The sequence below is a fragment of the Oryctolagus cuniculus genome, chromosome 5 (assembly GCF_964237555.1).
Source record: "Oryctolagus cuniculus chromosome 5, mOryCun1.1, whole genome shotgun sequence".
Taxonomy (NCBI): Eukaryota; Metazoa; Chordata; class Mammalia; order Lagomorpha; family Leporidae; genus Oryctolagus; species Oryctolagus cuniculus.
In genome coordinates this window covers 112,566,333-112,591,377 of record NC_091436.1, presented here as the reverse complement: position 1 = coordinate 112,591,377, position 25,045 = coordinate 112,566,333, and the positions used below count along the sequence as shown (strand labels likewise).

The window sequence follows — 25,045 nt, the reverse complement described above, 5'->3', positions numbered from 1 at the left end:
AAAGACAGTGGAAGATGGCTTCTGACATTCCCTTTCATTTTTATTATTCTATGAATTTATTGCTAGGAAAATAGCATTGCTCATAAAAATATATGAATGTATTTTTCTAAATGAGCTGTACATAGAAAGAAAGAAAATAACTTTGTAAAAATGTATGATATAGCTGATTTTTTAATTTTAATCTTGCTTCAAGGTGCTATGAAAGAATATTAAAAGTAAAATAAAATTTTTAGTAATAGGTGAAGGGGGAACCACATAAGGTGATTTATTAAGTAAATTATCTGAAATTTGTGACTGAATACATTATATTTAGACCTCAACTTTTGAGAGTAAAAAAGGACCAAATTAATAGGAGCACTGGTAAATGGAAACTAGTTATTTCATTAATATATGATATTGAGATAGGGTATAATGGAAAGGATATTTCAAGGAGAAATTATCTAATCCTTTCATTTTATAATTGATAAGATAAATTAGTATTTGAAAGTTGAATCACTCCTAATTTTTATGCATAGACATTGATCTGGGATCAAAATTATTACATTTTGTAAATGTAAATTGATCCAAAAGTTATTGAAGTTGTAGAACACATTTATTTGAAGCAAAAAGTGTAATGATCTCATTTTGCTCTCAACTTCTCAAGATAAATAAATTGTTCTATATTAATCAAAAGAAGTGAAGTAAGAGATATTTTACATGACTTATGATTATCCCCAAATGCAACTTTTAATTGACTTTATTCCCTTTCAGGTTTAACTCTTTATATGTGTTTTTGGATAAATGAAGGGGAAAGACCCAGAAACATAGAGGGGACAGGTAGTCACAGAAGAATAATGAAGGAGAAAATACTCAAAAAACTGGCATTTCTTAGGAAATATTTTGGAGGCCCTAAAGCCATAAGGAAATTTGTTCAGAGTCCCTGAGTTTTGCATATACTTTCTTAGCAAACTTTCAGGTAGATGCAACCTTAGCTGTATGATTTTCATTGACAGTTGATGGGAGAGGTGACACTGAGGAGCTGGTGGAGATTGTCTGTTCCCAGTCTCTGCTTTCTGTGCCATTATCTCTCTTCTACAGAAGTCCTATTTAACACATCAAGATGAAAGTAAGCCTGTCGCACTGTCTAATTACAGTTAAAACAAGGACTGCATCATTTGGAACTTGGTTCTCTGCCAGGTCAGGAGCAACAGAGAACCTCTGTTGGCAATGAGGAAGTTAATGTGTGTGGAGCCAGTGCTAGCAACAGCAGAGGTATTGATCCAGTAATAGAGATCTGAGCACTTATGCATGGATAGAAGAACAAAAAAATAAGGTTTTATCCTTTCCTTTGTACTACAGCTTTGTCATTGGAAATAGAACTTAATCAGTGGTGGAATGGATCGTTGTCAGACCATGGAAATCAGAAATACCAACTCTATTCAATACAACAGTAATATCCCAGTAAACTAACAGCATAGGTCAAGGCACATTTTCAGAATCAACTGTCCAGGGGGAAACAACGTAATAGGAGTATTGGCAGCAGAAGGAATTGTCTGACTGTCAGTTAATAGACACCCAGCCAGTCAGGAAGTATGAGGATCCTGCTGTGTTATATCAGTCAGGGTTCTGGCAAGAAACAGATGACCCATTAAAATTAGGATGCTTTGAGATGGTTTTTTCAAAGATTATTTTAGAAGTTATGGGTGGCATCTTATATGGGTGTCTGTTCAAGTCCCAGCTGCTCCACTCCCAATCCAGCTTCCTGCTAATGCACCTGGGAAAGCAGTGGAACATGACCCAAGTGCTTGGGCCCCTGCACCTATGTGGGAGACCAGGATGAAGCTCTTGGCATAGCCCTGGCTGTTGTGGCCATTTAAGAAGTGAACCAGTCAAAGAAAGCGCTCTCTCTCGCTCTCTCTCTCTCTCTCCCCCTCCCTCTCTCTCCCTCTCTCTCCCTCTCTGTAACTCTGGCTTTCAAATAAATTAATTAATATTTTTTTAAAAAACATGGTGTAGGGAAACCATGAGAGGTAGTGCTGTACCTAATCAGAGTGAGGCTGTTACTAGCCCTGGACTGAAGGGGTAGGGAAGGCAGTGATTATTGCAACCTGAAAGGAAGGGTTGACAGGGCTACTATAAAATCTGAAGTGACCCACAGGAAGGGAGCCAGGAGGATACATTCTCCCAACTCATTGGCTTCCCTGCCTGTGATTGCCTGCCTAGACCCACTCTTGGCTTAACTGGAAAGACAACAAGCAAGGGAGCCTGAGCAGAAGAATCTGCAGACTTAGCAAAATAGGGAAGGCTGCAGAAGAGATCTGGAGAGGGAGGGAAAGAAGGAAAGAGGGAAGGGAGAAAGAGAGAGAGGAAGAGAGGGAGGGAGGGAGGGAGGGAGGGAGGGAGGGAAGGAAGGAAGGAAGGAAGGAAGGAAGGAAGGAAGGAAGGAAGGAAGGAAGGAAGGAAGGAAGGAAGGAAAAGGAAAAGGAAAAGGAAAAGGAAAAGGAAGGAAAGGAAGAAGGAAGGAAGGAAGGAAAGAGAGAGAAAGAGAGAGAGAAAGAAAGAAAAGAACGGAAAAGAAAAGAAAGAAAGAAAAAGAATGAGAGAAAAAAAGAAATCTCCAGCACTGGTGTTTGAACTTTAGTTCTAAGAAACATTTGATGAGCAAGCCAAGACTCCCATTGCTGGGGAAATGGGAACATATTTAACAGGGCTTAAATTCAGGCAAGAGAGACCCTATAAAAGAAGGACTTAGATGAAGAAAGCAAAAACCTAGTGTATAAGTTACCAACTGGGAGCTTTTGCTAGGATTCGCTGTGGACCTGTTTCCTCATTTGTAAAATGTGAATAATATTTATATCTATGCAGAGCGTATCTGAATTAGCACAGATTATATGTTATAACAGTGACTCATTTATATTAAGCAGTGAATGTTAGCTGTGTATTTTTATTAAGTGAATTGGATGTAACTGGGAAATATGTGAGCATGTCAAAAAGGGAGATAAATTAATTCCTTTTCAAGATAATGTTTACACACATGACAAAACATGGTATTACTGCTTATTCATTAAATTGGCCTCAGTAAAAGTACATCCATGAACTTTGGCCAGAGAAGAATGTTTTTATTTCCTTCCCCATCACTGAGAGCATCAAATAACTCAGATCAGCCTTTCAAATATACTTAATGTTTCTTAGGCTCACGTATACTCTCCAAGCCACTCTTAAGTAATGCTATCATAGTTTGGCAGCACTGTTGAATCATCCCAGGATGTATTGACCATCTTTCAAATCAGGATATTGCTGGAACAACTTAGAAATTGAAAATGTGTTTGATGTAATTTGAAAATGGTGGAAGCAACAAAAGAAAGTTGAAATGCTTGCTAATGGAATTAGTAAAACTCAGTAATTTCCTCCAGGAGGTTAAGAACATTTTGATGAAAAAGCCTGCTTTTGTTTTGCTCAGTGGAGTGCCATCAGAGTGTTGGGGTGCTCAGAAATCACCCAGTGGGGTGGGCGTTTGGCCTAGAGGTTAAGATGCCTGCATCCCACATCCGAGTGCCTGGATTCAGTTCCTGGCTGGGCTCCTGATTCCAGCTTCCTGCTAAGGTGCACCTTGACAGACAACACTGATGGCTCAAGTAGTTGTATTCTTACCCCAGGATTAAATATTGCGTTCCCTGCTTCAGCCTCTGCCTTCTAAGCCATTGTGGGTTTTTGGGCAGTGAACCAGCAGAGGGGAGATCTCTCTATATATCTATCTGTCTGTATGTCTATCTTTCCACCTCTCAAAAAAAATTTTTTTGAAAAGAAATCACACAATAATTTAGGTCCATTCCAATCTTGATTTTTCTTCCTCTAGTGGTGTGTGTGTGTGTGTGTGTGTGTGTGAATGTTTGTCTAAATAATGTGGCTCTTTCATTCCCCAAATCCCATCTTGCTTCAAGACTGGACAGAACACAAGCATACATTTCACAGAGATCATTAAGCCAGCAACTGATATTTAGAATTATGTTGGCATTATTTTCCTGGCACTTTGAGACTTGTTTAGAGGGGAGTTTTCAGTTCATATTCTGATCAGAGTACTACAGGGAATCTTTCATGTCTATATAACCCAAAATTGATATGTACAGAAGAACAATCCAAAATTTTTGAAACCTATGAAAGGATATTTAGATTTCATTGTAGTAGTGCTATACTTGGTTCTCACAACTTTTATTAAATTCATATAGAAAATTTATATTTAAATACAAGAGTAGCTGATATACTTGAATTATATTTTGATATTCATTTAGTTCCCTTAAGTTTAGTGACTTCTGTTTCTTAGAATTTCAGAGGTATCTTTTGAATTTCTGCATTAATTGTGTTATTGACTTGTTAAAGGTAAACATAAATAAGCTATAATTTTATGAATGTCATTTACCTTCATTGGTTTTAAAGCTCCCATTTTTCTATGTCTTATTTCTTGGTATTATGTTTTCATCATTTTTATGTTACTGATGACATTTGTGGGTCTTTTTTTAAAGACTTATTTCATTTATTTGAAAGTCAGAGTTGCAGAGAGAGAGAGATAGCACAAGCGTGAGTGCTTCTATCTGCTGGTTCACTCCCCTAAATGGCTGCAATGGCCAGAGCTAGACCAGACCAAAGCCAGGAGACAGCAACCTCATCTGGGTCTCCCACGTGAATGCAGGGGCACCAGCACATGGGCCATCTTCCACTGCTTTCCCAGGCACATTAGCAGGGAGCTGGATTGGCAGTGAAGCAGCTGAGACATAAACCAGTGTCCATATGGGATGCCGGCACTGCAGGCAGATGCTTAAGCCATTACACACAACGCTGAACCCCAGGACATTGTTTTTAGAACTCTGGGTTAGTTCCCATCATTGGATTGTAAAATCAATTTAATGTGCTATGCCTAGCACTTTTAAAACTCAAATAAAATAGAGAACCTAGAATAGAAACACAGTGGGCATCCTAATTGTAAGAGTAAATATGTTTCATGAAATTTTGTTTCAGTTTCCTGGATCAAATGTATTTTTTGTTGTGAGCTGCAGAGTTGCAGTAAAAAAAAAAAAAAAAAAAAAAAACCATTGAAAGCCACTGGCTTATATTATTCATCCAATCATATATCTTAGGTATTGTCATGGCTGTGGTTATATTTAATGTTTCATCCTAATCTCAAAAAGAGATTCTCTAAACATCCTAATCTCAAAAAGAGATTCTCTAAAAATTAAGTTTATTTGGAAATAAACTGACATTGAAATGGGAATACACACGTGATAGTAAACGGATTGTATTCAAAAGAGGTTGAGGCAAGGGGAAATTTTTAAAAGGTGAGTTGAGGAGGATTACATAAGATATTTTGAAACAATAACTTGGCTAAGGATCAATAACAACAGTGGCATCAGTCCAAGGTTAAACAGACAGTGGTAGATGCCCTTGCAGGAGTATATTTTATGTAAGCCTATCATGGTTTTTGTGCAAAGCTGTAGTTCTGGCAGTTTTTGTTACCAGGCTGAACATAACTTCTCTTTATAACTCCCAGTTTGTTTCTTACTGGAGCTTGAGAAAAGTGACTCCATTTTGATCTTGACAACTTTCACAAATCTCATCACTATGAAATGCTTTCTTTTAGTAAATAAGTAGGGAGAAGAGAGAAATATGGTGAGGGTTTTTTTTTTTTTTTACTAGCTATTAGGAATCAGTATTGTCTAATATAAAGCTGTGTTTATAATCTTCCTTCTGAATTTACTAGCTGGCAGGTATTATATACACTTTGAATCACCTGTTTGTGGATGTTACAACAGAACATTGACCTGAAATCTACCAAGAAGCAGGCATTCTAAAGGAAGTCTGACATGTCTATTTCTGGTTGATCTTTAGTAAATTGTATGTATGAGAAAAAAAAAAAAACTCTGAGAACTTGCTTTGTAATCAAATCCACAGTAGAAGAAAGATTTTTTTAAAAGATTTATTTATTTATTCGAAAGAGTTACACAGAGAGAGGAAAGGCAGAGAGAGAGAGAGGTCCTCCATCCAATGGCTCACCCTGCAATTGGCTGCAATGGCCAGAGCTGTACCTATCCAAAGCCAGGAGCCAGGAACTCCCTCAGGGTCTCCCACATGGGAGCAGGGGCCCAAGCACCTGGGCCATCCTCCACTGCCCTCCCAGCAGGCCACAGCAGAGAGCTGGATCGAAAGCAGAGCAGCCGGACTCGAACAGGCACCCATATGGGATGCCAGCACTACAGGTGGTGGCTCCACCTGCTATATGCCACAGCACCAGCCCCAAGAAAGATTTAATACAAACAGGGAGAATACAAAAATTGCTTTTTATAAACTGTTTTTCTCCATATTTTTTTGTTGTGGTAAAATTATTATCTTCACCATACATAGTTGTACAGTTCATTGATATCAAATACACTGATATTATTGTGGAACCATCACTACCATCCATCTCTAAGACACCTTTCATCTTGCAAAACTGAAACCTTTTTTTTTTTTTTTGACAGGCAGACTTAGACAGTGAGAGAGAGAGACAGAGATAAAGGTCTTCCTTCCGTTGGTTCACCCCCAAATGGCCGCTATTGCTGGCACTGTGCCAATCCAAAGCCAGGAGCCAGGTGCTTCTTCCTGGTCTCCCATGCAGGTGCAGGGCCCTAGCACTTGGACCATCCTCCACTGCCCTCCTGGGCCACAGCAGAGAGCTGGACTGGAAAAGGAGCAACCAGGAGAAAATCCAGCGTCCCGACCAGGACTAGAACCCAGGGTGCTAGCGCTGCAGGCGGAGGATTAGCCAAGTGAGCCGCGGCACTTACCGCAAAACTGAAACTTTATACCCACTAAAGAGTAACATCCTATTCTTTCTCTCCCCTGGTCCCTTATAACCAACATTCTTCTTTTTTAAAAAAAAGTATTTGATTTGTTTGAAAGACAGAATATTTCATATATATAGATACACTTTCCAAAATTGATATATATATATATAGATAAATAATCCAAAACATTTTTTAAAAGATTTGCTTATTTATTTGCAAGTCAGAGTTACAAAGAGAGAGGGAGCAATACAGAGAAAATCTTCCATCCCCTGGTTCTCTCTCCAGATGACTGCAATGGCCAGATCCGGGCCAGGCTGAAGCCAGGAGCTTCTTCTAGATCCCCGACGTGGGTGGTAGGGGCCTAAGCATTTGAGCCATCTTCCACTGCTGTTCCCATACCGTAAGTAGGGAGCTGGATTGGAAGTGGAGTAGCCAGAATTCAAACCACTGCCCATATGTGATGCTGGCTTCACAGGCAGCAGCTTTACCCACTATGCCACAACACTGGGTCAAAGTTTTAACTGTTAAATCCTAATTATCATGTACATTAAGGGCTTGTAAAAAAGACTTTTACATTTTTATTTCATATGTTCTCAATGTGTGATTTTCAACTTTTTGATGAGTGTCACTGCTTTTTAAATAAAAAGAAAATAGAAGTATTAGTTATATCATTTTCTGTAGGACTGTATGCACTTACATTCTCAGCAGAAAACTGACACTTATTTTGCAATAGAAGTGTGTTAATAAACTCAGGCTGCCATAACAAATATCATTTAAGGGGTTGCTTAAACAACAATAAAAAATCATTTCTCACAGCTCTGTGGGCTAGGAAATCCAAGATCACCATCCAAAGGGTTCAGTTTCATCTGCCTGGCTGGCAGATGGGCTCCTCACTGTGTTTACACATGGCAGAGATAGAGAGATCTTATAAGACCACTAATCTTATCTCATTAGGCTCCACCTTTATGGCCTCAAGTCTCCTTCCTAACCAGAATTCTAAAGCCCCTGTCTCCAAGCATAGTCTCATTAAGGTTTAAAAATTCAACATATGAATTTAGGCACGAAGACACAGCTCAGTCCATAGCAAAAAGATTTGATGTCTTCTTTTTCCTATTTAACTATAAGTTTGCACTCATTAATCAACCTTTCACCATCTCTCCCTCCCAAATACCCACACCAACTTCTGGTACCCACCATCATCTCAACTTCTATGGGATCAACTTGTGTAGATTCCACATAAGTAAAATCACATGGTAATTCTTCCTGTGTGCCTGGCTTATTTCACTTTTCACTTCACATCATGGCCTCCACTTCTGTCCATTGTGTAAATGGCAGGATTTCATCATTTTTATGGCTACATAGTATTCCATTCTGTATATGTACCACAGTTTCTTTACACCTTCAGCAGTTGATGGACACTTAAGTTATTTCCATTCCTTGGCTATTGTGAACACTGCTGCAATAAATATGGGAGTGCAGACGTCTCTTCAATAGATTGATTTCATTCATTTGGATATATATGCAGTAGTAGGACTGCTGGTCACGTGGTAGTTCTGATTTTTTTCTTAAGAGACCTCCATGCTATTTTCCACAATGGCTGTGCTAATTTACATTCCTACTATCACTGTGCAAAGTTTCCCTTTCTTCCTTGTCTGGTCCATCACTTATTATCTTGTCTTTTAGATGACAGTCATTCTAACTAGAATGAAGTGATACCTCCCCCTGGAGGCAAATAGTCTCATCTTTCAACTGTTAAAAAAAGGGGGGGGGGGGGGGATCTCCACACACCCTGGATTATCAGCAGCCCTGCTGATCCAGAATTCTGACATCTGTCACAATTCCTAAATAGTACCTATCAGTTAAACCTGCTAAAATTCTGTTTTAACCAGTAAAAATATATTTTAAGATTTTATTAAAAATTTATTTAAAAGGCAGAGTGACAGAGACAGAGGTGCAGGGAAAAAGAGAGAGAGAGAGATCTTCCATCTGCTGATTCACTCCTCAAATGGCAACAAAATGGCTAGAACTGAGCCAGGCTGAAGCCAGGAGCCTAGATTTTCGGCTGGTTCTCCCATGTGGGTGCAGGGGCACAAGCAATTGGGCCATTTGCTGCTGCTTTCCCAGGCACATTAGCATGGAGTTGGATTGGAAGTGGAGCAGCTGGGACTTGATCCAGTTCTTTGATAAGGGATAAGCCACTGCCTGCAGTACCGGCATCCCATATGCATGCCGGTTCGAGTCCCAGCTGTTTCACTTCTGTTCCAGCTCTCTGCTGTGGCCTGGGAAGGCAATAGAAGATGGCCTGGGGCCGGTGCTGTGGTGCAGTTGGTTAATCCTCCACCTGGGGCGCTGGCATCCCATATGGGTGCCCCTCTTCCAATCCAGCTCTCTGTGATGGCCTGGGAAAGCAGTAGAAGATGGCCCAAGTCCTTGGACCTCTGCACCTTCATGTGAGACTGGGAGGAAGCACCTGGCTCCTGGCTTCGGATTGGCGCAGCTCCAGCCATTGCGGCCATCTGGGGAGTGAACCAACAGAAGGAAGACCTTTCTCTTTGTCTCTCCCCATCACTGTCTGTAACTCTACCTGTCAAATAAATAAATAAATAAAAGAAGAAGATGGCCCAGGTCCTTGGGCTCCTGCACCGGCGTGGGAGACCTGGAGGAAGCTCCTGGATCCTAGCTTCAGATTAGGCAAGCTTCAGCCATTGCAGTCATTTGGGAGTGAACCAGCAGATGGAAGACCTCTCTCTCTCTGCCTCTGCCTCTGCCTGTGTAACTCCACCTATCAAATAAATAAATAAATCTTAAAAAAAAATAATGTACAGTAAAATAAGGCACAGGAGAGGAAGAAGTTAAAGCACCCTGACTACTTCCTAGAACAAGTAATGAGGATGAAATAAAAAAGGCAGGTAATAAGATCTAAATTGTGGCTCATCTGCTTATAATCTGTTTCTGTTTCTTTTACAGTTTTAATTAATTTTTAAAAATCTATATAAGAATAATGGTTCATGCTCTATGAAAATTATATAAAAGTGAAGTTTCTGTGTCTTTAGGCAAAGTTTAATTGGAATATTTGTATGCTTACATATGTGGTATGGCTGCTTTCATACTGCAAAGGTGAAGTTAACTAGCTGACAGACACCATATGCAGAAATCTTATTGCTCTGTAGTGCACCACATATTTCAGTGATGTAGTTATAATAATTTGGTAGTAAAGGCTGGCACTGTAGGGCAGCGGGTTAAACCCCTGGCCTGAAGCGCCATCATCCCATATGGACACTGGTTCGAGTCCCAGCTGCTCCACTTCCAATCCAGCTCTCTGCTATGGCCTGGGAAAGCAGTAGAAGATGGCCCAAGTGCTTGGGCCCCTGCACCCATGTGGGAAACCCGGAAGGAGCTCCTGGCTCCTGGCTTCAGATCAGCTCAGCTCCGGCCGTTGTGACCATCTGGGGAGTAAACCAGCATGGAAGAGCTCTCTCTGTCTACCTCTCTCTGTAACTCTGTCTTTCAAATAAAATAAATAAACAAATACATTAAAAAATAACTTGGTAGTATTCTGAGCCGTCTATATTATTAATCATAGCATTTTAAAATTACCCTTGTATATCAATCATAGCAAAACAAGAAAAAAGAAAGATTTGTACTTAGTCCTTTTAAAGCAGAGTGGAGTACAGATTAATGTGTTATCTAATTAGGTAGCAAAGTATTGTAATTACTATAGAATGTTACCCTAGCTATCTTAAAAGAACATAATACATGTCAGCATTACTAAACTAAGCACTCATCACAATATATCCAACTCACAGGAAAGCAAGTCAGAAAAAAACAGAAAATTTAACATGGAATATCTCATATCTCACAGAAGAATTTTGTCACAAAATAAAAAATGAAAATGAATCTACAGTTTCTTAGCAGTGCTTTTGTCAGCCAAGCAAGAAAAGTCATTTACTGATAATGAGTTAATAAATCGTACATGACTATAGTTGTTGAATCTTTATATCCAGAAAATCTAGCCAACTTAAGACTACTAGCCTTCCAGTAAACAAACAAACAAAAACAGTCACTCAAAGAGTTGGGGATATTGGGAACAGTGCAATAATCAGTTCAAAAACAAGCCAAGTTGGGGCCTACGTTGTGGCATAGTGATTAAAGCCTTGGGCTGAGACGCTGGCATCCCAAAGGAGCATTGGTTCATATCCCAAATGCTCCACTTCCGATCCAGCTCCCTGCTCATGTCCTGGGAAAGCACCAGAAGATGGTCCAAGTGGCCCTGCTACCCACGTGGGAGACCCAGATGAAGCCCCTGCCTTCAGCCTGGCCCAGTCCTGGCTGTTGCAGCTATATCAGACATGAACCAACAGATGGAAGACTTTTCTCTTTCTCTCTTTCTGTAACTCTGACTTTCAAACAAATTAATAAATCTTTAAAAAATTAAAAAAGAAAAACAAGGCAAATGATTTTGTGTTTTTCTTGGTTCTTGAGTCAACAGATGTTCCTATTCAGTTGTTTTTTATTTAAGGAATAAATACTGCATTTAGAATGAGTGAATAATTAACATTTATAAATAGTTTTCATGAAACAACTTTTGGAAGAATATTTTTTTTTTGGACAGGCAGAGTTAGACAGTGAGAGAGGCAGAGAGAGAGAGAGAGAAAGGTCTTCCTTCCATTGGTTCTCCCCTCAAATGGCCGCTACGGCCGGCACGCTGCGCCGATCCGAAGCCAGGAGCCAGATACTTCCTCCTGGTCTCCCATGCGGGTGCAGGGCCCAAGGACTTGGGCCATCCTCCGCTGCCTTCCCAGGCCACAGCAGAGAGCTGGACTGGAAGAGGAGCTACTGGGACAGAATCCGGCACCCGAACCGGGACTAGAACCCAGGGTGCTGGTGCCGCAGGTGAAGGATTAGCCTAGTGAGCAGCGGCACCAGTCTAAGAAGAATATTTTCAATGAAATTGAAAAAATATTAATGCAATAAAACATGAGGTGGAGTCTACTAAGATGCATTACACCTAATTATGGCAAAAATATGTGTAGAGCAGAAAAATGTTCGTCAAATTTACAAAGCTTATGAAAATCTAAGGTGCATACAGCCTATAGTTATTTGTTTTTATTTTTCATCAGCAGGTATTTTGAAAAATATTTGAACATACTATGTATTTTTAAATGAATTTATTAAAACAATTCACATGCTATTCAATTTGCCCATTTAAAGTACACAGTTAAAATTTTTTTTCTATATTTACAGGGCTTTAAACCAAAACCACAATCCAATTTTTTTTGCTTTCATTTTTAAAATTTTTTTAAACATCATCACTTATATTTAAACAGAAATACAGATTATTAAAAATGTATGAACATAGAACACAAAATGTAGTTTTTACTTAAGCAGTTACATGAATAAGGCTATTTTTTTTTTAAGATTTTTTTTTTTTATTTGAAAGAGTCACAGAGAGAGGTAGAGACAGAGAGAGAGAGAGAGGTCTTCCATCCACTGGTTCACTCCCCAAATGGCTGCAACTGCTAAAGCTTAACCTGTCTGAAGCCAGGATCCAGGAACTTCCTCCAGATCTCACACGTGGGCACAGGAGCTCAAGCACTTGGGCCATCTTCCACTGCTATCCCAGGCGCACCAGCAGGGAGCTGGATCAGTAGAGGGGCAGCCAGGACTCGAACCAGTGCCCAAATGGGATGCCAGCGCTGCAAGCTGTGGCCTTAAGCTGCTGCACCACAGTACCGACGTCAAATTTGGCTGTTTTTAAGTTTCTTCACTGACAACCACAGTTTAACCATTGACCAAACTGTACTTAAATTAACTGTAGTAAAATTGTAAAAATTCAAATTTAAGCATGAAAATATGGAACAACAAAAAAGGAACAGGAAGAATCCTCATTACCAAACAGATTAACAAATCTGCAGACACTCAGATACTTTCTGAAGCATATAAAAACACAGCAAAGGTTGCATTCCTCTGAGAGGTATCAATACATGTTCAGTGCTGAGACTATTTGTAGCACTTACAGTGTATACAAAACAGCATTAGACTACTATGGTTCACATTTGAGAAACACAGATTTAAGCTTTACGCTACAATTTGCCAATTTAACATTACAGCTAACACAATGACAATTACTCATTTCATATTTTTTTCTTCTGAAACTAAATAAGCAAGTTATCATTTAAGCACATGGAATAATGCCATGTCTTCCTTCTTGTAATAATAAATTTAAAATGCAAATACTTTGTATCATGGAAATTTTTCCTAGCTGTACAAAGGCTCCCAAATGCAGTACAGACATAAAGTTTCTTCTTTGTAGATTCCATTAATTTATAGTTATTTTAGCACAGATAAGTGCAGGACACTACTCCAGATTATTGGGCAATAAAAATGTCAGTGTGTCACTACCTATATTTTTCTTAAGATTTACTTATTTATTTGAAAGTTACACAGAGAGAGAAGGAGAGACAGAGAGAGAAAGAGGTCTTCCATCCGCTGGTTCACTCCCCAATTGGCCGCAACAGCCAGAGCTGCACAGATCCAAAACCAGGAGCCAGGAGCTTCTTCCAGGTCTCCCACATGGGTGCAGGGGCCCAAGGACTTGGGCCATCTTCCACTGCTTTCCCAGGCCATAGCAGAGAGCTGGATTGGAAGTGGAGCAGGTGGGACTCGAACCAGCACCCATATGCAATGCCGGCACTGCAGGCAGCGCTTTACCCGCTACACCACAGCGCCGGCCCCACTACCTGTATTTAAGTATGAGCACACCACTACCACAGCCACAACATGGCAAGTAAATACACTCACATGTCCTCCACTGCTTTCAGGGTTCCTTTCCACATCACAGGAGCTAGTTTAATAGATACTGTCGGGTCTCAACCTATCTCTGAAAGTTCCTTTGATAAAAACTTTGAAATGTAACTAATGGAATATCTACAGTCTCAATAGCTAGTTTTTTTTCTTACTCTGTAATAACTAGTTCAAATACAGTATGTAATTAAATTTTTATAGACTCCTTATTAAAATGATTAAAGGTACCTAAAACACTCTTAGTGGGTAAAATATTAACCAAAAATATGGCACTAAGAGTATCTTTGAGACTATTTTTTCCTAATTAGAAAAGCTATGGGATTCATAATGAATGCAGATATAATGACACTTTAACACTGCTGTTTTACATCAATAATAAGAGTAAATGCGTGGGGCCGGCGCCGCGGCTCACTAGGCTAATCCTCCACCTAGCGGCGCCGGCACACCGGGTTCTAGTCCCGGTCGGGGCGCCGGATTCTGTCCCGGTTGCCCCTCTTCCAGGCCAGCCCTCTGCTGTGGCCAGGGAGTGCAGTGGAGGATGGCCCAGGTGCTTGGGCCCTGCACCCCATGGGAGACCAGGAAAAGCACCTGGCTCCTGGCTCCTGCCATCGGATCAGCGCGGTGCGCCGGCCGCAGAGCGCCGGCCGCGGCGGCCATTGGAGGGTGAACCAACGGCAAAGGAAGACCTTTCTCTCTGTCTCTCTCTCTCACTGTCCACTCTGCCTGGCAAAAAAAAAAAAAAGAGTAAATGCGTGAAGCACAGAAAAGAAGAGCAGGATTTCAGGAGAAAACACTTGAATTTTGGATGCCTCAAACACAAGAGTTCACAGTGCTTATAAGCACTATCATTATTTTCATCCTTTAAGTAGTTCAAATCTTTGTCATTTCTAATTTTATCCAGAAATTAAAACCTAATTCATTACATAATGTATCTTATCAATTTCATTTTTCAAGTATTCAAGTAATGCAAACCCAAGTATTTTCTTTTGAGCAACAACACACTTATGGACTGAGCTTCAAAGACAAGGAAAATTCATTTAAAATAACTGATACAATCTACTGCCCAAAGACATAAGAGCTAAGATTTAACACTGTAATCACACAAATGGTATATAAGAGAAGAAATAAGCAACATGGTCAAATATAGTCAATGTATTTTTTTAAAAAAAAGATTCAAAAACAGATTACCTTAATATATGGTGAGATTGCCAGTAACAGGATACTTCATCTGAGTCTCCCATGTGGATGCAGGGGCTCAAGGCATTAGCAGGGAACTGGATTTGAAATGGAGCAGCCAGGATTCAAACTGGCTCCCATATCAGGGAGCAGTTTAACTGGCTGTACCTCAACACCAGCCCTAAGAATAATATTTTATAAAATAATTAATTAGTATAATTTGATAAGGAGTATATGTTACTTTCTGTTCAACAGCCTGCATATTTCTTGAAGTCTTCTGTGTTCAGGGTATTATTTATGATTAAGTGTCATTTCATGAAAACAAACTACTACAAGTATGCATAAGTAATGAGAATGCTAAGATCTAATATGCTGTATTATCTGTATATAACAAAAATTAAATTTCATCATTTAACCCTAGTCTACTTGATATCTATCACCTACTTTATCATTTTTGAAAAATTACCATTTATAATTTTTACAAATTTTCCTTCAAGTTTTTTTCCACTCTGTGGTACAATTATTTTGTTTGCATCAAGGAAAATCTTCCATCTGAAGACTTCACAGTTTTCAGGGGGAAAAAAAAAAACCTGCTTCTCTGCAATTCTTATTGATCTTCCTGGAATATTTTGGTCTTTGGTTCTGGTGAGATCTGCTATTATTAACAGTTTTTTTTTTCCTAAAAATATGTAACTTGGTCCTTTGTGGTAATGTTTATAAATTTATTCTTTGTTTTCTAGATACTTCATAACTGCTTGACAAGAAAAAACTTAAGAAGATGGAAAAAATTTTTGCACTAATTGACTTGGTAAGTGACAACTCACTGCAGACCACAATGTGAATATCCTCATCAAGATGATGAAATTGAAAGACTTTTGAATCAAGTGAAAAATGTGTCCTACCGTAGTCAGTGGGAGCAAAGAAGATAGGAGACATTTAGTAAAAGTAGTTTACCTGAATGGCTAGTACAATTATGAAATATACAGTTATAAATATATTTTGTATTCTTTTGTTGTTTTTGTTTTTAAGGAAAAACATTAACTTTTGGGCTACATCCAGAATAGCATCATCTACTTGAGCATTCTCTCCTTCTCCAGTTTCAGAATACCTTTGACAACTAATTGAGAAAATGCAGAAGATCTTGCAGACAGATGATATTGCCAATACCCAAGTTTTTAGAAAAGGAAAGAGGAAAAGGACAGAGACAATGGACTCAGAAAATGCAAATACTGACATGGATAAAGGACAGGTAGGTTTTTTATTACCTTGGTTTAATTGTGTTATATAGCTCAACTTTAATTCCATGGTTCCTTTCATATTTGGTTAGTATTTTCCCTTCTTCTCTTATATTATTCTTTCTTTTAATTCTTTATTCATTCAAGGGAGTATAATTACATGTTCCCTTTTTTTCCCCAAGATTTATTTATTTATTTAAAACTCAAAGTTACAGCCTGAGAGGGAGAGAGAGAGAGAGTGACATATCTTCCATTTGCTCATTCTTTACCCAAATGGCCACAACAGCCAGGGCTAGGCCAGGTCAAAGCCAGGAGCCAGGAACTTCATCCAGGTCTCCCACGTGGGTGAAGGGACCCAAACACTTGGACCATCCTCAACTGCTTTCCTAGGCACATTAGCAGGGAACTGGGTCAGTTGTGGAGCATCCGGGACATGAACTGATGCACGTATGGGAAGCCAGCACTGCAGACAATGGCTTAACCTGCCATACCACAGCACCAGCCCCACATGTTGTCTTTTTAATGTCAAAGTTGAGTTAGGAACATGGCCAACAATTTACCTACTGCTTGCACAGAACAATGGCTAAATATGCCATACTCACCTTTCCAAGATATTCTGGGAAATTAAGAATCAGAAGTTAGAAAATATTTTTCCTCCCCAAAAATACTAGAGAAATTGGAATACCTCTTATTTACAATACTGTTTGCTTTTCTTTTTAGATCCCAGTTTGTGATCCATTCTCACAGCTACCTGGATCAAAAGCCCTCTCCTATTTTTATTATTTTCTTACTTTTAAAATTCGAATTCCTTACTGCCATTCCTCTTTTACACTTTGGACAACCAATCACTGGACTTCTCAGTGACTTATTTGTGTCTTTGGAACATACGTTTGTATATATCCTTGTAATAATACATGCAGTATTTTATGTTCATATATTATTTAGTTCTTTAAATAAATACATTGTGTGATTTAAAATAGTGGTTTTTTGTTTTGTTTTGTTTTTGTTTTGTTTTGTTTTGTTTTTTGACAGGCAGAGTGGACAGTGAGAGAGAGAGACAGAGAGAAAGGTCTTCCTTTGCTGTTGGTTCACCCTCCAATGGTCGCCACAGCTGGCGCGCTGCGGCCGGCGTACCATGCTGATCCGATGGCAGGAGCCAGGTGCTTCTCCCGGTCTCCCATGGGGTGCAGGGCCCAAGCACCTGGGCCATCCTCCACTGCACTCTCTGGCCACAGCAGAGAGCTGGCCTGGAAGAGGGGCAACCAGGACAGAATCCAGCACCCCGACTGGGACTAGAACCCCGGTGTGCCGGCGCCGCTAGGTGAAGGATTAGCCTAGTGAGCCGCGGCACCGGCCTTAAAATAGTTTTTAAAGATTAAAAATGAAGTGAAGGGGCCAGCACTGTAGCATAGGAGGCTAAGCCTCTGCCTTTGGTGTCAGCAAACCATATGGGCACTGGTTCATGTCCCTGCTGCTCCTCTTCTGATCCAGCTCTCTGCTATGTCCCAAGAAAGCACTAGAAGATAGCCCAAGTGCTTGGGTCCCTGCACCCATGTGGAAGACCTCGAAGAAGCTCCTGGATACTGGCTTCTGATTGGCCCAGTTCTGGCCATTATGGCCATTTGGGGAATGAACCAGCAGTGGAGGACCTTTCTCTATGTTTCTCCCTCTCTGTAACTCTACCTCTCAAATAAATAAATAAATCTTTAAAAAAAAGGTTACCAATGAAAAATCTTCCTTATTCTACCTATCTACTTTGTGCCCACCTCTCACAGCCCTTATTACTCACTTGTATATCCACTCAGTGTTTCTTTGTTGAAATAGAGCAAATAGGAATAGACATCCTAGTCAACACTGTGGCACAGTGGGTTAAGCTTTCACATATGGCTCTGGCATCACCCATCAGAGTACCAGTTCAAATCCCAGCTGTTCTGTCTCTGATCCAGCTTCCTGCTAATGTACCTGGGAAGACAACAGAAGATGATTCAAGTACTTGGGCCCCTGCCACCCATAAGGGAGACCAGGGTGGACTTGCTGGCTCTTGTCTTCAGTGGCCCACGTCTGGCTTTGTTACAGCCATGTGGGGAAGAGAATCATCAGATAAGAGATATCTTCCTCTCTCTGTCTCTTTCTCTCTCTGCTTATTGTAATTCCTTTTGCATAAGAAATAATTTACTATATATAATTCTTTGTTTTGATTTTCAACATATATTTCAAAGATTTTTCCATTAGCATATAGAGTGCTTTGTCTTTTTCATACTCCATATGTGTATATGTATATGAACCATCCATTGTATGACCAGTTCCTTAGAATGAACATGAGTTGTTCTCAACCTTTTTCTTATTACAAACCATAATCCATTCTACAACCTCATGTATACAGCATTTAGTAGTACAATGGTACAATATAGACCCTACCATGTTTTGATTTTTTAATCAATACGGTTTTTTAAAGAATGGTTTTTATTGTGTATATTCTAGGTATATAACATGATGTTACTGGATACATATAGTTAGAAAAAAGGTTACTATAATGAAGCAAAGTAACATACATATTATTCTACATATTTATCCTTTTTGGTTTGTGAGACAACATCAGCTACAATCTATTCATTTAGCATGAATCCTAAATACTGTACAGCTTTATGATCTACAGATCTCATTTCATACTTTAGATCTCTAGACTTGTTCATCCTGTGTATTTAATACTCTGTTTTCTCTGACCTGCATTTCCCATTTCCTCTCACTGCTTCCCACCCAGATAACCAATGTTTTGTTCTTTATCTCTGTATATTTGATTTTTTTAAGATTCCAGATAGAGATTCTTGCAATATTTACCTTTTTATGTCTGCCTTATTTCACCTAATATTATATTCTCCAGGCTCAGGTAAGTTGTGACAGATAGTAAGATATCACTTTTTCTTAGGGCTGAATGCTATTTCATAATAACATTATACATACATAATATTGTATGTATAAACTTCAGTTTTATTTCTTTCTTTTTAAAATATTTATTTACTGATTTGAAAGGCAGAGTTACACAGGGGCAGAGGCAGAGAGAGGGAGGTCTTCCATCCACTGGTTCACTCTCCAAATGGCTGCAATGGCTGGAGCTGGGCAGATCCAAAGCCAGGAATCAGGAGCTTCATCCAGGTGTCTCACACAGGTTCAGGGGCCCAAGGACTTGGGCTGTCTTCTACTGCTTTCCCAGGCCATAGCAGAGAGCTGGATCAGAAGCAGAGCAGCTGGGACTTGAACTGGCCCCCATGTGGGATGCCAGCACTGCAGGCGATGGCTTTACCCGCTATGCCAGAGCACCGTCCGCACCACAGTTTCTTTATGCATTTTTTCTTAATAGCCACTTAGATTGTTTCCATATAATCAGCACTATTTTTAGCATCTATCTGTTTTTCTGTGTGAATATCTGATCTATTGTGTCTGAATTCTGTATAGCATCATGCTTTGTGTAACTTTTCCTCCAGTGATGTATACCTAGATAGCCTCCAGCATCTTGCTAATACCAACAATGACAAAATAAATATCCCTATACATACTGATACTTCTTTCTTTGTGGATCCCTCTAACTTTCTTGGATCTATCCTCCTCAACACATTTCCTATAACTCTGGATCTAAGATGACTCCTCTTACCCTCACATTATGTCTTCCTCTCTGTGAAAAGGAAAAGAAGAATACAGGCAGGAGAAGCTATGCCCATTCCATAAGGTTATGAACCAGTAGCAATACTCATGGCTTCTGCTCATATCTTCTGTTATATTGCCACATTGAGCTGCATAGGATTCTGGGAAATTAAGTCCTTAGCTGATGGTTATGTTTCCAGCTAAGAACCTTGTACTGTAGAAGAAGGGGAGATCAGATAGTTGAAGATACCTAGAGACAGACCTCTGACATTCTATTGGGTTCTTATTCTTCTCTGGCTTTTTTCACCCATGACTAGTTAGACTTCCTGTTCTAGTCTTATTGATTTCAATAAACATCCTATCTATTATAGAAATTAGTCTCTTGTGGTTTGATATATTAAAAACATCTTCTCTTAACTTTATTTAAAACCATTGATGCTTACAAATGTATTTGCTTTTACCTTCTTTCCTTTCTGATAGGAAACCACTAAAATTTGCTAACAAGAACTAGACCATAAATTCTGATACCTTACAATTACTTTTCATAGAACTATGACATCAATAAGCATCTCTCAGGTGTTAAAACATACTTCATTTCTATTTAATCAAATGCATCATATTTTTCTTTTTTTGTAAGTTTAAATAATTCTATTTTTTAAAAGATTTATTTACTTATTTGAAACACAGAGTTACAGAGAGGCAGAGGCAAAGAGAGATGTTTCATCTGCTGGTTCACTCCCTAAATAGCTGCAATGGCCAGAGTTGGGCCTCTTAGAAGCCAGGAGCCAGGAGTTTCTTCTACGTCTCCCATATGGATGATAGGGGCTCAAGCACTTGGATCATCTTCCACTGCTTTCCCAGGCACATTAGCAGGTAGCTGGATCAGAAGTAGAGCAGGTGGAACACAAACTGGTGCCCATATGGGATATTGGCACTGCAGGAAGCAGTTTTACCTGCTATTCCATTGCACCAGCACCATCATATTTTTCTTTAGGATTTATATATCCAGTGTGAGAATTTTAGCTATTTGCACACATATGATAATAGTAATTCTATTACCATTATATGTATTACATATATAAATACACACTCATATATAATGCATTGAAATATGTACACAGGTGTATTTATAAATGTTATGTATACATGTTTATAAATAAGCATTGAATGTACACACTACAAATCATAGAAAATTGTAATTGTATTTTGTGTAATTAACCTCATCTGTGTTTCAATCTGCCATGCTTGAACTTGTCCATTCAAAAATGAATGACTTCTTTTTTTTACTTTAAAACAGTCCTTTTGACCTACTATTAATTCAGTCACTTTGAGACTTATTAAGCCTCACTTGATCCTGGATTCTTAACCCCACCCCCTTCTATTTTTCTTCCTGGCTGGTGATCCAAGTTTACAGGAGTCTGACATATCAGCTCAGTATTTAGGGAGAGAGATTTCATCTTCTACTGAGAGTCTGACCTTCCTGCCTGGTTCCTCGGTGTCCGTTACTGTTAGCTGCTGTTGAGCCAATCCTTCCAGATCCTTAGGTGAATGCTATTGGTACCTGCCTCTGAAATTTGCCCTCCTGGCACCCACTGCCAATTTCTATGAGGTCTGGCACCCTGTAGCCTCTCTGCCAACATACTAAACTATTCTTTTTTATCCATTTCCCCAGAACTTACTTGTCTACTGACTAGGACACAAGAACACTGGATTCTCCAGAAGCTTGGCACGAGATCAGGGGAATCAGGATGCTGTCTGCAGTCCAGTTGTCTGGATATCACTCTGGCCATTTCTGATCTATGGCTCAGAGAGGCACCATGTTGCCATGGTGTTACACTGGACAAGGAGCCTCTCTAGGGGATTTAGAATGCCAGAAGAAGCAGGGAGCCGGCCTTGCTGCTCAGAGTTTGCCTGCCATTTTTCTGGATGTTTCTACCAGGTTCTCCCACCCTTGGGATCCATCTCCCTTTTCCACAAAGTACAGGGGCCAGAAGAACAAGGAAATTTGAATTCTTGGCGCTCTAGTTCTTTGTTCCTCAGGCTCCTCCTCTGGGCACAGGCATATCTTTTGCTTTTCTGGGAAGCAGAAGCAGTAGCTGTCTTTATGTCACATTTTTATCTCTTCTACTCTTTATTTTTTTTAATTTACATTCCAGCCTTCTGGGTTTGGATCTTTATAAATTCCACACTTACTCCAGGTTTATATATAGTAACAGACATATAGATGTATATATATGAAAGTTTAGAGATATATAAAGGCCAGCTTGGTAGTTTGAGAAAATTATTTTTTGTTTCAACACAGCTTTTTTTTTTTTTTTTTTTAATTTTTTGACAGGCAGAGTGGACAGTGAGAGAGAGAGACAGAGAGAAAGGTCTTCCTTTTGCCGTTGGTTCACCCTCCAATGGCCGCCGCTGCCAGCGCGCTGCGGCCGGCGCACCGCGCTGATCCGATGGCAGGAGCCAGGAGCCAGGGGCCAGGTGCTTTTCCTGGTCTCCCATGGGGTTCAGGGCCCAAGCACTTGGGCCATCCTCCACTGCACTCCCTGGCCACAGCAGAGGGCTGGCCTGGAAGAGAGGCAACCGGGACAGAATCCGGCGCCCCGACCGGGACTAGAACCCGGTGTGCCGGCGCCACTAGGCGGAGGATTAGCCTAGTGAGCCACGGTGCCGGCCTGTTTTTTTTTTTAAGATTTATTTATTTTTGGGCCAGAGCTGTGGCATAATGGGTAAAGCCACTGCCTGTGACACCAGCATCCCATTTGGGCACCAGTTCGTGTCCCTGCTGCTCCACTTCCAATCCAGCTCTCTGCTATGGCCTGGGAAAGCAGTGGAACATGACCCAAGTTGATTTGGCCCCTGTGCCTATGCGGAAGACCTGGAAGAAGTTCCTGACTTCTGGATTTGGATAGGCCCAGCTCTGGCCATTGAGACCATTTGGGGAATGAACCAGCATATGGAAGATATAGATATAGATATAGATATAGATATAGATATAGATATACTAAAAATTTCTCTTCGGTATTGGCCTAAGAATTAGTTGCAATATCAGAGGTTAGATACATCTCTAACTTTAAAAGATAATGTCAGCATATTTTCCAAGAGTGCACATTTGGCACAGCGGTTAAGTCACCACTTGGAATCTGCATTCCATATCAGAGTGCTTAGTTCGAGTCCTGGCTATTCAAATTCTCATCTAGTTTCTGGATAATGTATACCATGGGAAGCAGAGGAGATGGTTCCAGTATTGGTTCCCTGCCACCCACCTAGGGGAGGAATTGGGTCCTGGGCTCCTACCTTTGGCCTAGACCAGTCCTGGTTGTTGCAGGCATCTGAGGAGTGAACCTGCAGATCGAAGACCTCTCCCTCTCCCTCTCCCTCTGTATGTGTGTGTGTGTGTGTATGTGTGTGTGTGTAGCTCTCTGCCTTTCAAATAAAGTAATAATAGATAACTAAAACTTAAGAGAACAGTGTTTTCCAAAGTACTTATACCAGTTTATATTCTTACAAGTAAAATACAGGAAATTCTATTGCTTCGCATCCATTCCATGCTTAGTTTTTGGCAAATTCCTTAATTTTTACCAAAAATCATATCTTCTTTTTGCTATTTATTAATGAAGTTGAATTTTTTATATGTTTTTTAGTCATTTGTGTTTTCTGTAAAATGCTTGTTTATGTCTTTACTCATTTTTCTCTTGAGTTGCTGCTTCACTTTTCTTTGTATATTTGTGGGGCTATTTATATTATTTTTATTTATGTATGTATATTTTGTCTATTTTGTCACTTAACAGTGTTGTAGATGTCTTCCACTGGTTCATGACATATCTTTCACTTTCTTTAATGTTCCTTAATGGGGACCAGTCTTGTGGTATAGCAGGTAAAGCCACCATCTGTGACACCAGCATCCTATATGGATGCTGGATCAAGTCTAGGCTGCTCCACTTCTGATCCTGCGCCCTGCTAATGTGCCTGGACAAGAAATGGAGGATGGCCCAAGTGCTTGGGCCCCTGCACCCACGTGGGAAGTACAGAAGAAACTCCTGACTCCTGGCTTTGGCCTGGCTGTTACAACCATTTGGGGCGTGAACCAGAGGTGGAAGACATTACTCTCTGTTTCTCCTCCTCTATCTCTCCATAACTGTGGCTTTCAAATAAATCAAATAAAACTTTAAATAAAGTTCCTTATTGAGCAAAACTTGTTCATCTTAAGGTAGTTGATTTTTATCATTTTTTTTTTATTTGAAAGGCAAAGTTACAGAAAGGCAGAGGTAGATGCAGAGAGAAAGAAAGTTCTTCCATCTGCTGGTTCATTCACTCCCCACATGGCTGCAATGACTGGAACTGTGCTGATCCAAAGCTGGAAGCCAGGTGCTTCCTCCTGGTCTCCCATGCAGGTGCAGGGTCCCAAGCACTTGGGCCATCCTCCACTGTGCTCCTGGGCCACAGCAGAGAGCTGGATCAAAAATGGAGCAGCTGGGTCTCAAATTGGCACCCATATGGGATGCCAGCACTGCAGACAGCTGATTTACCTGCTACACCACAGTGCTGGCCCTATTACTCTTTTGTATTAGAATCAGTGATTTAATATCTAAAGCATAATTTCCTCCTCCAAATTCAAAATGTAAGCGCATATATTTTCTTGTAAAACCTGAAGTTTTGCTTCTGACATTCAAATTTTTCCTTTAATTAATTATTAATCCCATCTGGTGGTTCATTCCCCAAATGTCCAATTTTTAAATTTCCAACAAAAAATAATTTGGATTTGTAGTGGAGTTGTTCTAATTCTATAGCTCAGTCTTGGAATAGTTAGTATTTTAAGTTTCAGCTTATTTTTTTTTTCAATTAGGTCTTATTTATTTATCTTACATTTATCATGCCATGAATTCATAAGGAATGGGTTCCAGCAACTCATGCTCCTTTCCATTGGTTCTGACAAAGTGGGCTTCTCTGGGTGGAGCAGGCTGACGCTTTAGTTGAACCCAGGTACCCTTCTCTTTGGCTTCCTTCTTCTTCTGATCATTTTCCTTCCTACATTTCAAGAAGCTATCTCGGCTCTTAGAGTGCTTAATGTGTTCAATACACACATTTATTCTCTTGGCAAGAATCTTGCCCTTCACTTGTTTGTTTACAACAATGCCAACAGCATGCTGGATAACATTGTAGACTCTTCCAGTTTTTCCATGGTAACATTTATGGGGCATTCCTTTTTGAACAGTACCCATTCCCTTGATGTCCACAATGTCACCTTTCTTGTAAATGCGCATGTATGTGGCCAAAGGAACAACTCCATGTTTTCTGAAAGGCCTGGAGAACATGTACCGGGTACCTCGCCTCTTTCCCTTTGTGTTCGTCATCTTGGCGAATTACTGGAAGATGGCGGCTCCGGCCGAAAAGAAGTTT

The 25,045-nt window shown here is 40.0% G+C and overlaps 2 protein-coding genes across 5 annotated transcripts in view; one reads left to right on the top strand and one right to left on the bottom strand.

Annotated features, from left to right (window-relative positions):
- The window catches only part of BEND6 (BEN domain containing 6), a 66,031-nt gene that overhangs the window by 16,618 nt on the left and 24,368 nt on the right, over positions 1-25,045 (top strand). For 2 of the 4 annotated variants that reach the window (XM_017345217.3, XM_002714516.5), the window contains exons 2-3: positions 15,515-15,582; positions 15,872-16,023. In XM_017345217.3, the coding sequence (XP_017200706.1) occupies positions 15,904-16,023 (120 nt within the window). In that variant the 5' untranslated portion in view covers positions 15,515-15,582; positions 15,872-15,903. Of the gene's footprint in view, positions 1-15,514; positions 15,583-15,803; positions 16,024-25,045 lie in introns of all 4 variants that reach the window. The other 2 variants (XM_017345218.3, XM_017345216.3) reach the window with 1 other exon arrangement.
- LOC108177438 (large ribosomal subunit protein eL21-like) lies at positions 24,477-25,039 on the bottom strand. Its single transcript, XM_051855576.2, has one exon. It carries the CDS (start codon positions 24,997-24,999, stop codon positions 24,517-24,519), a length of 483 nt encoding a protein of 160 aa, XP_051711536.1. The 5' UTR covers positions 25,000-25,039; the 3' UTR covers positions 24,477-24,516.